We start from the raw sequence: 16,185 nt of genomic DNA on the forward strand, positions 1-16,185 counted from the left end.
GCATGGTTTGTTTACCTTGGGTTTTATGTAGTATCCCATTACTTCAAATGCTGCTTCGTGTAAACATTTTTTTATATGTTCATATAACTGGTCGATTAACTGGTAAATATTAACTAACCGGCGTTAGCTAATATTTACTTTAAATGTATATTGATTCTTCAGAGAGCTATCAAATATTTATTTGAACTTAGATGCATTTATATCGTTTCAGATGAAACATTGTCTTACCATAGCAGCTGGTGACGTGGACCGAGCCACCCAAATCATCATCGATCGCCAAGAATGCGGCCAAAGCTTGAACCAAAACACTCCGCTAACAATCCAAGTCGCTCGAAGAACCATCGATGACGATGAGCTGAAAAATCGTATCATCGAGCGTTATTCCTACATCGACAAAGACGCGTTCACCAAAGAGCATCGACCCGTCGCTCCCAAAGTCGAGCCCAAGAAGATGGTACGCTATCGGGACAACAAGATAGTCAGTTTGAAGGGCGAACGCTTCACCGAAGTCAAAAAAGGGGAAGACGTCGACGACATTTCTACAAAGAAAAACAAGAAAGGCCACACTCCGTAACCCAAATGTTGCGACTCACCCGCAACGGGCTTGGCCATTTTAACAAGCGACTTAAGTTCGGTTTGTAGTTTAGTTCCTCTTAAATATCCCACCTCGAAGGTTTTACGATCTGATCATCACTTATTCGAAGAATACTCTGTACTGTTGTGTAATGTCTATTATGTTGAATCCTTACGGAAGGTTTTAGGTAGGTTTACAAGTCCTTATAAAAGGATGCTTTTAGGTAGAGTTTCAATGTTTGGTAGGAAACGTACGTTAAGTATATATCTGGATGTAACCACTTTTAACTAGCTATAGGGAGCAAGTGTTAGGTAAGAGTGCTGGATTTGAAACATAAAAATAATCCTTTGACTGTGTTATAGATGTAAAGGACAAACAGCTCTTGAATGACTCACGTGAGGTTTAATGAAACAAATAGATAAAGTCACATATGATTTATTGAGTTAATCAATGGAAAACTGCCACGATTGCTATACTTGCTCCAGCCAAGTTCTTGTACATCCAAGTATGGAATTGAGCATAGTCTTTTTATAATCACAACTCATAAGATGAGTGATGTGGTCTATATATTTGTTGAGGATACCGTTAGTAACATCCGTAGTAAACGTTGTATTTCTGTATCGTTTTCTGTTTCGTCTTATCTGTAAATGATTATTACCCAGCTGAAACAAGCTTCATCCGGAATGAAGACATTCTCAAATTTATCGGAAAGCTTTTCTCAGATTGTTCTTCGGTAACAGCTGGTGTTCTTTAGGATTTCCTAATATGTATAATTATTATGTATGATAGTATGTATATTTATTTATATGGCGTGTGAATACATCGCAGGTAAGTTGCATATACAGAGAGTCTTGTATATAAATATAATGAAGAATATATTACATATAATCTTAGTACAATAAATACAAACATCTAGGTTACAAATATATTCAATTGACTGTTTTGTCGCAACTAATAAATCAAATGGGTTGTCACAGTAGGATCAAATATGGCAGTCTTCCACCAGGTGTGTAATAGTGTCTTTTAGCACAGCAGTCGTAGGAGAGAGTAATTTTTCCGCACCTGAAAAGTGAATCTGTGTACCTTCCATAGTTCATCCCTATTTTGTTGAGTGTTGTCCAGATTCGTCTTGGTTGGTCGAAACTCTCTGGCTTGCTTGTAACAGTTGGTAAATTCCGATTGGTAGATATTGCATAGGCTGAAAATGTGTAAAAATAAGGATGGATATATACTCAATACAAAAGAGGATGTATTAGATACGTGGGTGGAAGACTATAAAAAGCTACTTTCCAACAAAGTTTAGAAGAATAAAATCCATCATCTGCAGGATCAAGAAACAATACACCGCCCTTCAATTCAAGGAGTACAGACATACAGTCAATAGGAGCACCCACAGACAGCAATCTCCCACTCAATCTCAACCGAAAGACTCAGACCCTACATCAAAGGTGTCACTGACAAAATCTACAAAATTCTTAAATCAAGAGGAATAAAGAAAATATATACCCCCCCACAAAAACTTTCATCTCTTGTCCGATCAATCAAAGACAACATTCCAAATTAACACGGAGTTTATGAAATTCCTTGTGCAGACTGCCCCCGATCTTATATAGACCAAAAAAATCGTACAAATCGAAAATAGGATTTATGAACATTCCATTTTCATACAGGTCACAAAATTGATTTTGAAAACCCCAAAACCATAGCCATGGAAATTTAAAAAAAGTCTAATTGTCTCAATAAAAGAGTTGGCGGCATCCGGTTACTTTCGACATGGAGACGTCTCGTAAATAAAATATCTTCTGCTCCACTCTCCAATCAAAATCCCGCCGTCAGAAATATTTCTTCCCAATTCGAGCTCACCATTCTTCCACACGTGGCCTGAGCTTTCACCTCCATCAGGGGGACTTGCGGTAGCTTGAATTGAAATGAAACGTTTATCTTAACAGCATTTAATTTCATTACATTTCTTTTCAATTCGAGCTTCTCCGTTTAGATAAACAGCATTTCATTTTAGTTAAACTACCACAAGTCTTCCTCACTTAGGGAAACCTCAAAACACGTGTAGGAGAATGGAGAGCTCGAATTGAGAAAAAATGCAATCGTCTAGGTCAATTCTCGTTTGACTTCAAATGTAGAAACAATTTATAATGCTAGATTTTGACTTTAAGGGGCGTCTTCTAATTCGAATATGTCTCACAGAAATTCGACGAAGAGTACATTTTTAAAAACAACAAAGATGTTGACTTAATGAGAAAGCTGGAAGCTATTGAGATGTGGCTTTTAGGAGAATTTTGAAAAATACTATGGATCGATCATATTACAAACGAAATGCTTTTACACAGAATGAGAAGAGACAGCGAAGTTTTGACCATCATTAAAAGGAGAAAGACAGCATATTTGGGCCATATACTTAGAAATAGTAAGTACGGTCGAGACGAATTTGCAATGGTTATAGGCAACCTTCATTATTCGAGTCGGTACTAGAAGAAGAACAACAAAGAAAAATTTGGCGACGAAACCAAAACCACAATAAAATACAATAAAATATAAAAATGTGAATGAAAATATAAACTCTAATGAACAAGAGCTAAAGAAAATGAATAAAGAATTACATAAAGCAATATAATAAGATCTGATAAGATAGAATATGAAAAATGCAGCAAATTATAGAGGATAACAAAAGCTTAAAAGTGCTTCGAGGGAAACTAGAAATTGGAAAAAGTCAAATAATTAAATTTAAACATAAACAAATAAAGCACGAGTGATTTATTCTTACATTGATATAATCGAAAACATTTAAATTCAAATGCTGTGGATGCAGGGTAGATACATAATAAGCTAGATGAATCTTGTACAAGGATGAAAGTGAAGCTAAACTAAAATATCGGAGAGGACCACAAAAAATCAAGTGGTGGATGTTAAAAGATGAGAAAGAAGATCTATCCAGGGCAAAAACAGTAGAAAAAAATGTACATGAAAGGAAGTCCTAATACAATTTGGATGTATATAGCCAGTATTACTAGAGATACTGCTATTGAAATACTTAGAAAACCCGCAGGAAAGAAGTGTGAGAATAAAGAAACCTGGTGGTGGTCAATCGAAGTTCAGTAAAAAATAAAGAAAAGAAAATTATATAGACAGTGGCAGGAAACTAGCTCGGACACAGATCTTCAAAACTATAAGCTCGCCAAAAAAGAAGCGAAGCAGAAGCATATACAAATCTATACGATCAACTCAATACCAGGGAAAGTAAAGATACATAAAATAGCCAAATATAGAGCAAAGAAAGCAGAAGATTTTAATCAGATTAGATGTATCCGAGATGAAAATAATAAAATACTAGTTCACGAAAAGGATTTCAAGAATCGATGGAAAAAGTACCTTGCCACTTTATTAAATGAAGAATTTGACAGAAAATCAAAATAACAAACGAGGTTGGTAACAAAGTTGTTCAAGCACTTCAAAAAATGAAGAAAGGTAAAGCAGTTAAACCGGATGATGTTCCTGGGGAAGTGTGGACAGCTTGTGTCACGTTGAAAGACAAGATCTTTCGTGTAAACTGAAGTGGAAATGTGCCGGCGAAAGAAACTAAGGACATATAGGCGAAGCAGACGAAGCATAATGGTCGGATGATGTACAAAAAATAAGCAGCAGCTTATAGCAATAAGAAGCTGGTTACAGGCAGCACACAAGCGAGAATTTTGTATAAAACCTTTATGTCTAGCAGTGGATTTAAAAGAGGCTGATGCTGACAAGAGAATAAAGTTTCTTTTGTCAAATTGTACCTCACTAATTGCCATTTTGCAACGTTGGCAAAATGGCACGTGCAACGTGACTATAAGGGTAACTAAAAACAGCTCAAGACGATTCAAAACAATTCAGAACTATTCAGAGCAGTTTAGTGTGAAATATAATGTACCACTTTATTTTAAACACTGTCTGTTAATAAAATTAACATTGTAAGTAATCGTGGCAGACTTTTGGAATTTTAAACCTCACGTGTGTTATAGTAGTATGATATAAAGTGTTACCCTCTCCTAAAACTTTGTTGTGATCGATCAATATTAAGTGTTGTTTGTTGATCTAATAAAATCGGTTTTATAGGTGAAGTTTTAAAAAATTCGAGTCGAAAATATAAAGGTATTGGTCGTACATAATTTCATGAACCTTACTCGTTTGATGATGTCAATCTACGAACAAAACCATAAAATCCGATATTACTGAAAATATTTAATTATCTGCAGTGCTTTCTCATAGCAAAACAGAGTTAAATTGGTTTTTGCATTAGGGAAATTTAAAAAATAATAATAAATAACATTTAAATTTTTAATTCGTAACAACTTTTAAAATCTAAGAATTTGAACAGCTGCACGATTACAAATTGTTCCAGCTTCGAGAGATTTCGTCATTCTTTCTGGATTGATTACCAAACAGTCGTTCACGTCCTTGACAAAATTCTTTAAATTTGACAGTAAGACCAAAATATGAGATTTAACGCTCAATAATCGAAATTGTTACAACAAAATTTGATCAACGTTTTGCTCTTTGTTCGCAGTACACAGGGGGTATATTTGCTTTTGGTTTAGAAAATGCGAAATCATCATTTCCATTTCTGCCGGACTTTATCACAGATTCCTTATCGAAATGTAACTAATAATTGCTCATATGGAACAACACATCGACTGTATTGGCAGCAATCACTAACCCATCAACGTCAATGATCCCTGGATCAGGAAAAAACAACAATTTACTATACTTTTCTCTAATTTTATATGGCGGCGTTCGTGAGCTCCGGAGATAAAAAAGATATGGAGTATGTGGCAAAAAGATACATGGAATATGACAAATAGGGACCTTAGTCGAAGGCTAAGACTGCTATAGCTTGTCTGAATGACGTATTTTGTAGTAAATCATTGGGAAAATGAAGAAGAAGTAAAAAAGAATCATCTATTATATGCATGTGAAACTCAAGAAAAATTAAGGATTTCGAAGGCTAAGACTACTGAAATCATAAAAATGAAAAATGAAAGCGTGAAGCTGAAATACTGATTAAAAAAATTCAAGTTCTGGAACTTGACAACTTACAAAACCTATAGAAATAGGCACCGGAATAAGACAGGGGGACTTATTGAGCCCTATGCTCTTCAATTTAATCATGGATGAAATCAAAAGCGTTAACAAAGGAAGAGGATACAGAATGGAGAACAAAGAAAGAAAATAAAGAAAAATACTCTGTTACGCAGACGACGCAATATTGATAGCCCAAGGTGAAGATAGTCTGCAAAGACTGATCCACAGATTTGACAGAGAATTTGACAAAGAATTTAATATGACAATCTCATCTCAGAAAACTAAAACAATATTAATCAGCAAAGAACCAAACAAATGTAAAATAGAAATTGGTGGCATCAGTATTGAACAAGCGATGGAAGTATAATACCTTTGAATTACACTGACCAGCTATGGACAAAGAAGTGAGAGTTCTAGTACAAAAAGCAAATAAACGGACATGATGCCTTAATAACACTGTACGGCGGAAGAGATACATTAACACTGAGAAAAAGTCAAAAATTTATAAATCCAGTGTAAGACCAATAGTGACATATGCCTCAGAAACAAGACCCGACACAGCCACAGCACAAAGGCTACTGAAAACAACAGAGATGAGTGTACTGAGAAGAATTACAGGAAATATGCTGAGATCGAAAGAGAAGTGAAGACATTAGAAGAAAATGTAACATACAGTGTATAAAGAGTTATGGGGTTTTTGGGTTTCCGTATAGTCAGCTTTTTGTCACCTCCCCCCCGCCCCCCCAGAATCCTTGGGACAGACTGATAAATCAGTGTGAGATTTTGGACGCAACCTACTTACCTGGGGTAAATCTGTATTTGTTTTATCTGTATATTGGCATTTAAAGTAGAGGAAGCCCACCTACACGTTGGGCTGACGACATCAGGCGTATCACGAAAAATTGGCAACAAAAAGCACAAAATCGCAAAGAATGGAGGAGTTTAAGGGAGGTCTATGTCCAGCAGTGGACGTGATAAATGAATGCTGGATGATGATGATTATGATGACAGTGTATAAGCGAATGGATACTAAATAGAAAAAAAAACGAAATAACCACATAAGCAGACCCGTGTCATCAAAATAGCAAGAGATAAGTCACCAATCGGCAGAAGAAATTTCGCACGACCGCGCAAAAAATAAAGTGACAACCTTTCATAGAAGTATTAATCCGCCAATGAACAATGCTTATAAAGAGGAAGAAGAAGATATAGCGAGAAAAACGTCTACTATGGAACTAAGGGCAGCAGAAGACCGAGAGAAAGATCTCCAACATCATGGGCAGACCAAATGAAGACTCTCGTGAGAAAATCTCTACATGAAGCTCTCCATCTGGCAAAGGATCGCAGCTAATAGAGACAGTAGGCTAAGAGTTTTTAGAGTGTCACCACGCTCTGACAAGGGCTCAAGGAATGAGGCGGATAGTGATATTAGAACCCTTATTTTTCCATAGTAGATGTGAATGCGGTCATGCGCTCACAAGAAAACTGATCTAATCAATTATTTTATACAAAAACATTACTTTTGGCATATAATGGTTACTACTATATCGATTTCTGCTTTTCTGTAATTTGAGAAAGTAATATTGTGAAAGTCTTTGATATATTTATATTAAGTGTCGATTTCAAATTTATTTAAATCAAATTATCGTATCGATACTACTGATTTGTTATCGATTAAACATTTCGATACTTTACTTTTATTTATTCGTATAGAATATACAGTGATTTATGTGCAGCTATCAATAAAATTAAAGAGCCTGTGAGCTTGCTATCGAGTATTATCGAGACATTTTTTTATTGATAAGTAGTTTTAAATTCGTTTAGAATGTCGTTGTTGTGCCTGTAAAAGCCAACAACAAAATTGTACTAAAAATACTGCATGTTTTTATCGTCACACAGTGTCTTCATACATCCACCTTTAAACGATTATACACTGTGTGTCAGCCAAATGGAATAAATTAGCTAATAAATAAATGAGGGAGTATTCGAAGAAACGGTCGAACACGTCAATTAGTATATTTTATAGTTGCGCATTTTTTTCCATAAACACTTTTTATACGGGGTGTATCAGATAACGGTGGCCAATACCAACTTGCTTATTTTAAATGGAACACCCTGTATATTAATTAATTTTTAGATTCCTCAGATCATTTTAGACATTTTTTGAATACAATGTCCTATACCTATCTTTGACTGTTTCGGAAATATTAAGTAAAATGCAAACATTCACAGTTATAAAAGAAAATTATCTTTTTGCCGAAAGTCGCTACAACATATTCAAAAACTTCTAAATAATACAAATCTAAACAATTATGTCAAGGTAGGAGATGTTTAAAATGCTCCCCATGAACGTCTTGGCAACATCCTAACCGTGAATAGAAATTTTTTCTAACGTTACTCAACATCTCAAATGTGATCGATCTAATCGCAAGCGTTATTCGTCTTCGTAAGTAAGCTGCTAAGTCAGTGGGTTTAGTTTTGTATACAATACTTTTCACATATCCCCATAAGAAAAAGTCTAACGATGTAAAATCGGGGGATCGTGGTGGCCATTCCATCGATCCTCGACTCCATATTCACCGATTTGGAAATATTTGGTTGAGGTACTGCTGGACATGGATGTGGTAGTGGGGCGGTGCTCCATCTTGTTGAAACCATATCATATTCGCTGGAACTTGCGGTTGTCCTGGATCAGGATACAATTTGGCCAACGTTGCCACTACATTATTTTGGAGCAATGCTAAATAATTGTCGCCATTCAAATAGCCATCTATGAAAAAGGGACCTATGATCTGATCTTCAATAATTCCTGCCCACACGTTAACCTTCTCAGGGTATTGAGTATTGCCTTCATTCATCCAGTGAGGGTTTTCCCTGGACCAATAGCGGCAATTTTGCCGATTAGCAGGACCGTGAAGAGTAAAGGTGCACTCACCAGAAAACAAAACATGTTTTAATTGGATCACATTGCTGTCTAACATTGCCATCATTTGTTCATAAAAGTACGTTCTGCTGTCAAAATCATCTTCCATGAGGTGAGTGTGTTTAATTTTGTAGGGATGCATTTTGTTTTCTTATAATATTCGAATAACCGATGAATAGCTAATATCGAGTACTGGGGCTGCTTTTCGAACAGATGTACGAGTATGTGGTTGTTCCTCAAACGGAAGCATAACAGCCAATTTGGTATCCTCACTTATGGCATTGGCAGCTTCTTTTTTTATCTTCCTAACATGGCCCAGCTCGTGGAATTGCTTCTCTATTTTATTAATTGTCCCTTCAGATATGTGCTGCAAATCAGGAAATGGTTCGTGAAATAAACGAGCTACTTCCATTTGCGTCCGTGTCTTATCTCCATAGCCAATCATCTGTATAATTGTAATTTTGTGCATTTCTGTTAAATTAACCATTTTTCTGGCTTGTTGTTAATGAAATTCAAACGACTGTAGCACTGACAACTACTTCTGTCATGGAACAATAAAACATTGGCGTTTTAAACCAAAGTAAACAATTTTTTGTTTTTTTTTAACATATCAATAAAAATGAATGCTTAAATAGTTTTTGCTTACTTTATCATTACCAAGACCTAAATGGGCAAGAAGTATTAAGACAGTGGTAGCGACTTTCGACAAATAAATAATTTTCTTTTCTAAATGTGAATTTTTGCATTTTACTTCATATTTTCGAAACAGTCAAAGATAGTTATAGGACATTGCATTCAAAAAATGTCTAAAATGATCTGAGGAATCTAAAAATTCATTAATATACAGGGTATTCTATTTAAAATAAGCAAGTTGGTATTGGCCACCGTTATCTGATACACCCCATATAAAAAGTTTTTATGGAAAAAAATGCGCAACTATAAATAATAATCGACGTGTTCGACCGTTTTTTCGAATACTTATTTATTTATTAGCTAATTTATTCCATTTGGCTGATAGACAGTATATAAAGGGCTTTTTGTTACATTCTTATAACAATTGAATTAATTCACTGACTATATTTGTTGGGATTTGCACCCGCAACCACGATATCATCTATAGAACCGACCATAAATTGTACGCCAATTTCTGATATCTTCACATATTCATTACCCCCGTCTGTTGTCTGTCATCTGTTTCTATGTGATAAAAGTTTAGAACCAGCATTTCTTCACTTAACAACTTGCTCCGTGTTTGATGTTCACTTTTAGTATTACTATCATAAGTATATTAAGCTAGTCAAATATTTAATTAATAGTACTGTCTCTCAAGACTTTTTTAGTTGTCTTGATTTTTCTGTGAAAATTGGTCTGAAATTATTGATTCCTAATCCAACAAACAGACTAATCGAATTATCAAACTGTATTAAAATTTAGCGGATCTTCTGTCTCTTTGAGCAGACGTAAATAGAAAAAAAATATATATTGCGGCCGTCAGGTCAGGATTTGTGAGTCACCTAAGTAAAAATATAACACAAAACTAATGGCATTAACGGCAATAACACACAGTGCAATAATTCGACAGAATGTTAACGTAACCAGTGAAATTTAGAAGACCGTGTTAACGTAACCAGTGAAATTCTTACGTTTAGTTTACTACAGTTTAAGATAAGATATAAAAGGTATGATATGTGGCAAATGGACTTGCATTAAGCCAAAAACGAGACCGTAGAATGAAAGGTAAGATTGCATAAACAGTTTAATATAGGGAAAACATTATTTTGAAAAAGGAGCTAGTATTGGTGGGAGGCTTTTGTGCGAAGAAATTTTGTTAAGCGGTATTTAAAAAGTGTCCGTTCCATTTTCAAGGTGTCTGCTCTCTTCATTTGTTAAAAATAACAGTTCAATAAACAATTAAGGAGAATTGGAGAATTTTAACCCTTTGTATCAAAAATAACAGTGTAAAAGGAAATAAATTTTTCATTAGGCATTCAAGATGTGATAAAAACTGTTTGAAGTGCTTACTTTTGGCGCGAAATTTATATACTGTATTTATTGAATATGAAATTACTTGATAAATGGAATTGACCTTTAAAATACCTTGTTTTTGGCTTGATACAGTTCATAAATATAAAGTGTTACTTTGGACTCTTGGTGTTTTGTTTTGTTACCTCATGCATTGTTATGACATTGTACAATAAACGTCATTTATGGTGACGTTCACGAAATGGAGTATTTTCGCCTCGAGTTACCGAAGTCCTCCGATCGACGAAACGATCGGAAGCTTTTCAATGGCGTATTTACGAAGTGTTAGGTATTGTTAAGTGTTAGTGTTATCCGCTATATAGGGAGAGACTTGTGCACGCCACTGCGTTATCACGATTTACTTAACCAATACAGCTAAAATGGATTCTTTTAAAATATTCGCGACGAAACTACACCATAATTGGCGTTTGTTACATTTAAAATTACATTTATTTAAAATTACATTTATTCGCTGAGGTAAAAGTTTATAAAATTAATGGTATTGTTAATCAGTATCAGTAAAATTGATGATGATTGTATGGTTAATAGTGTTCATAGCATATATCTATGTCACAATCATGTTTTAAACTGTACATGTTTTAAAAAACATGTTTTTGCTTTTATTGATTATTTTATTTTATTCTTTATACAAGTTGGTTCTTAAATGATTGATATTATTTTACCTGTAAATTCTTGCTCTCTAATAATATATTATACAATGTTTTACTTCATAACTGGGAGTTAAATAATAATACTTAATATTACATCATGTAGGGGATATTAAGGTAATACAAATAATTTAATGTTGTTACGTTGCAGTTATTTTTCAAGACGTAAACATAAATGGAAAGAAAATAAGTGTTCCTTACAGAGAACATGTTATATAGGGCTTCCGAACCACTCAATATTAAGTTTTGGTCATTTAAGCAATGATTTTCTTTAAATTAAGTGTCCAGTTCAGTTTTTTTAATTCATCATCATCATTTTGGCTTTACAACCCTGTGTGGGTCCTAGCCTCCCCAAGAATTTTTCTCCAGTCGTCCCTATCCATCGCCTTCCTCCGCCAAGCACGTATTTCCATATTTCTCATGTCTTCATCGATGTTATCTAGGAATCTTGTTCTGGGTCTTCCTCTTCTTCTTTGACCAATAGGTCTATCAAGGAGCGTTTTTCTAGCTGGGTCGGTTTGCTCCATCCGCATAACATGGCCTACCCACCTTAGACGTCCTATCTTTATGTGTTCTACCTATGTGTCCTTATCTTTATGTGTGTATGTAGTTTTTTTAATTGATTTATTAATTAATCTACAAAATGTATTTGTACAAATAGGTCTTTTAGTAACTGCAAAATGTCCACCAGATCCGAAAATTTTCGTTTCTCAAAAGAGTCTAAATAGACTGTCACAGGCCGAAATAAAAGCGAATGAGAGACAGACGACGCGAGAGAGATAGTAGCCTCGCTAAGGCGGGGGGTTGAAAGTCTTTGGTGGTTCGTGTGGGTGTGGTTTCCTCGATGAATGTGTCGCAGAAAGAATGGGAATCTGGTGCTAGCAGGGCATCAGGAGAGATGTTTGCCTTAACCGGCCCTTCCATCCTGATGTCTGTTGTGACAGAGGAGAGGTTTTTAGTTGGACGCCGACCGTCTCGGGGTGGTGACGTGACAAAATGTTAAAGGTCTAACTCCCTCGGGTATCTTGTCCTGGCACAACTTCGGGTATTAGGAACCTAACACTACCGGGCTGAGTCACAGGTGTCTGTATGCAGATTTTTCTTCTTCTCTTTAAAGATTTAAAAAAAAAGTTTATCATAGACTCGTCAATACTCTTAGAGAATTATCTGCTACTGGATCTTCATTTTGGCTACCAGAGTCATAGAAAGGTATAGGGTTCATTTCCTGCTGCATTGTTCGAGTTCAAACTGCTTCTACTAGATGCATGTGAGGGGCAGTAGTTCTTGTCAGCTACGTCATCATTACTAGAAAAATCCCATTCATCTTCACTAGAGTTGTCCCAATACTTTTCTAATACGCTACAATTGACGGTTAAAATAATAGTTAATAAAAAGAAAATACCAGTATTAGTAAGTCAGTAACATATCGAAGATAGATTAAATTTATTTAAATGTATATTCCTTTGTTTCTTATATGAATTTTCATATACTATATGTACATATAGTATATGAAAATTCATATAAGAAACGAGGATACATTATTTACGTTTTTTAAAATCAAACATAAAATTAGAATTTGCTGTTTATTGAGAGTAAACTAAATGCAAGACCAAATACCAAATTCCATGTCGGGATAGCATTTGAATTTTTTCTGACGGATATTCTCAAGTTGATTTCATGTAATCGAATGAACTATCTTACAATAAAGTCTTCCCAGGAACACAACTCAGCAATATTGGCAATATAAATGAGTCAGATAAAATTAAAGTTGTAGAAGAATTTTTCACTAAGTAACAAAAAACAAAATTTGTGTAATTTATTAATGATTGTATTTTGAGAACAATTTGCGAAGTGGAGATTGAGACGTCAATAAATTTCAATTGTGGATTATTCCCATTAAAATAGTATGTAATCTGGCTACATCATATAATATACTGATATAATCTACTTAGTGGGATAATAATACTGCAAAGAAACACACAAAAGGATATTTCTGTTTTACTCCATTTTACACGAACTCATACCCAAGAGAAACAATAAAACTAAAATCATAAATATTTCTACCTAAAACAATATATGCTACAAATGACTCTAAATAAAATTCTCTTATACTCTGATAAAGTCACGAAACCACCTATAATCTACATAATCCCTGAAATCAATTCAAAACCTAATAAACTGAATAAAAGTTTTCAAGTGCTTAAAAGACTTACGGCGCATATTGAAAACTCAAAGCCGAAAATATCGGTTAAGTAAAATATTTCTAGCGCAAATCTTAGCATGTTTCAAAATCTTTTATGCAGTGCTAGATACCACCGTTTAAAGGAACACGTATATTTAACATTAAATGGGCGTCCAGTTAACTGGACGTGGACTCTCATTAGAAACTCTTGCGTCCAGTATACTGGACGTTGTCAGCCAACCTGTTAAGTTAGTTTTTACATCGAAGAGAAACTATTAGGGTCCTATACTGAACTCAGAACAACTGATATTTTCTGTAAAAAACTCATTGTTTAAGTGACTAAAACGATTATTGAAGAGCGGTGACTACATAGAGGAACACATTCATTATGTATTTTTCATTTATGTTTATACGTGAAAAAGTAGCTGACATATCACACTGCTAAATTATTGTTATAACTTTAATATCCTGTATCTGGTATGTAACTTTAATATCATAATTCCGTGTTAGTCAGTGTCCCGGTTATTAAGTGATTCTGTATATGTTATGATGCACCTATTTTTTATTTATATTTTAGTTTTTAGCATTGTATGCGTTTTTAATAATAAGTATTTGTTAATTTTGTAGAAATGTCTATAGTTAATGTACCAAAATTTGGTACTTAACCATTTGTATCGGTAGCTTTGATAATTTAGACCATTTTTTACTGTATATTAATAATAATATACCCTCTGTGATTTTCCTCTATTAAGAATATTTATTTTTATTGCCATTATTTTGAATTTCAACAGTCGATATTATCATAACGTTACGTCGATAACAGCAACGATAATAATATGGATAATATGAGAAACTCAGCTGTTTTAAAGCGACTAAAAAAACTGGAAAATATTTCTGTGTTCTGGTTCGAATAACCATATAGAAAATGATTTATTCTACTGTTTGATAATATTTATTAACGGTGGATTTAGAAATCACTGTTATCCATATAGTCCACAAGTGACTGGTATTTTTTAGGATATAAAATTTTTCGGGTTTATAGACCGTGTTCTGAAGTTATTTCTTCCTGACATTTGACCAAGTCGGCAGTTCCTGGTGTTCAGTCAAACGCGTATTTATCCTACGCTTTGTTGTTCCATTGCATATTAATCGTTGCACAGAGAGGCAATCGAAAACCAAAAACAGTCGATACAATTTAACTAAGTAAAACGGAAGGTCTGTATCTAAACAGTATGTGGAACTCAACGCTACGAAATACGAAACCTCTTCTCAGGCGCACCGACAATTTCAACACCGATTCAGACCAACTGACAGAACGGAGGCAAATAAATACTATAAAAAGCGCACATATTAGAGAAGCACCCTCAGTTTGCGGAAAACGGCAAACAAAATAAACCAAATATGTGGGTAGACCTATCTCGAGCTCCAAATACAAATATTGGAAGAAGAATAGAAGAAACTAACAGAATACTACCGAAAGCTTGAGAAAGTAGAGGTCATTTAAGTGATTTTGTGCCAAGATGGTAATCAAAATAATAACTAATGGCCAAATTGTCTTTGAGTTGATTTTTACGCACTCATTAACTGATCTTTCGCTAAAACATGCCAAGTCCAAGAATGAAGACTGTTGTGGCTGTGCTGTGTCCACAATAACTATGACAATAAGCTCTGTGCGATAACCTAGAAGTTGTAGTATTTACACCGCAGAATTATATAGAATACTCCAAGCATTAAAGACATCAATCCACCCTACTTCAAATGAAAGCAAAACAATTGCCATGTGTACTGATTCTACCGATTCTCTCATAAGATGCATCTTCTCAAAAAATCCACCAGTCCAGGAAATACATAACATATGTAACCAACTGTATTCTGCTAGCATAACAGTCACAATGATCTGGACTCTATCTCATATTGGTATATTGGGAAACGAAAAAGGAGACCAGACCGCTAAAGCAGCATGTTCTTCTGACTTCTGAGCAGACCTGTGGAATAAAGCAAAAACTAAAAAACCCTTTAGTATGCCACTACTGTAATACCTCCTTTCCATCAAGCGCGCGATAATGATTACTGCCAGTATGATTTTTTTAGAAACAAGCTCAACCTAAGAAGAAATTGTTTCAAACCGTTTTGACAGTGTTCTTAAATTTTTAAAAGAAACATGTTTAATTTACCTAATATAAACAGTGCATAGTGATAAGTTTAATTGATCAACTTCTCCACAAAAAATTGTTCATATCAAATGCCTTTATATAAAATACATGAAGAAGCTGTCGAGACACGGTAATTTTAAACAAAAAAAAATCACAAATGTAAAACTCGGTAATAAATATTGAAATTTAAAAAAATGGCTTCCCAATCTGACTAATTTAGATTTAATGTGATTTGAGATTTGTTCAAAAACTTAGCAAGACTTAGTTCAAATTTTTGAGTGGATCTGCGAACTTTTTTTTGGATAGTATGTATTGATGTGGTTATTAGGTGTAAAACACAACTATATAATAAATAACTAAAGGAAAATAAAAAACAAAGTCAAAACATAGTTTTTGAATTAATCTTGTTTATCGCTTGAATGATTGCTTTAAATTTATAAGTACTAACTCAGTTGAATGAGTATATACATTATTTTATTTAAGTTTTTACTATTTGGACCTTAACGTGAAAAATAAACGTTAGTTTAGAAGTTGTGTTTTATATAGCAGGACAAGATTGCTCACCAAATTATTAACATGATTTATTTAAC

General features: G+C 34.3%; 1 protein-coding gene across 3 annotated transcripts in view; it reads left to right on the forward strand.

Moving 5' to 3' along the window:
• LOC140436660 (CUE domain-containing protein 2) overlaps positions 1 to 16,185 on the forward strand; it is an 81,761-nt gene extending 65,576 nt beyond the window's left edge. For 2 of the 3 annotated variants that reach the window (XM_072525664.1, XM_072525663.1), the window contains exon 5: positions 212 to 16,185. In XM_072525664.1, coding sequence (XP_072381765.1) covers positions 212 to 574 — 363 coding nt within the window. In that variant the 3' untranslated portion in view covers positions 575 to 16,185. The remainder of the gene's footprint in view (positions 1 to 211) is intronic. The other variant, XR_011950299.1, reaches the window with a different exon arrangement.

Source organism: Diabrotica undecimpunctata, chromosome 3, assembly GCF_040954645.1.
Source record: "Diabrotica undecimpunctata isolate CICGRU chromosome 3, icDiaUnde3, whole genome shotgun sequence".
In the NCBI taxonomy this organism is placed as follows: domain Eukaryota; kingdom Metazoa; phylum Arthropoda; class Insecta; order Coleoptera; family Chrysomelidae; genus Diabrotica; species Diabrotica undecimpunctata.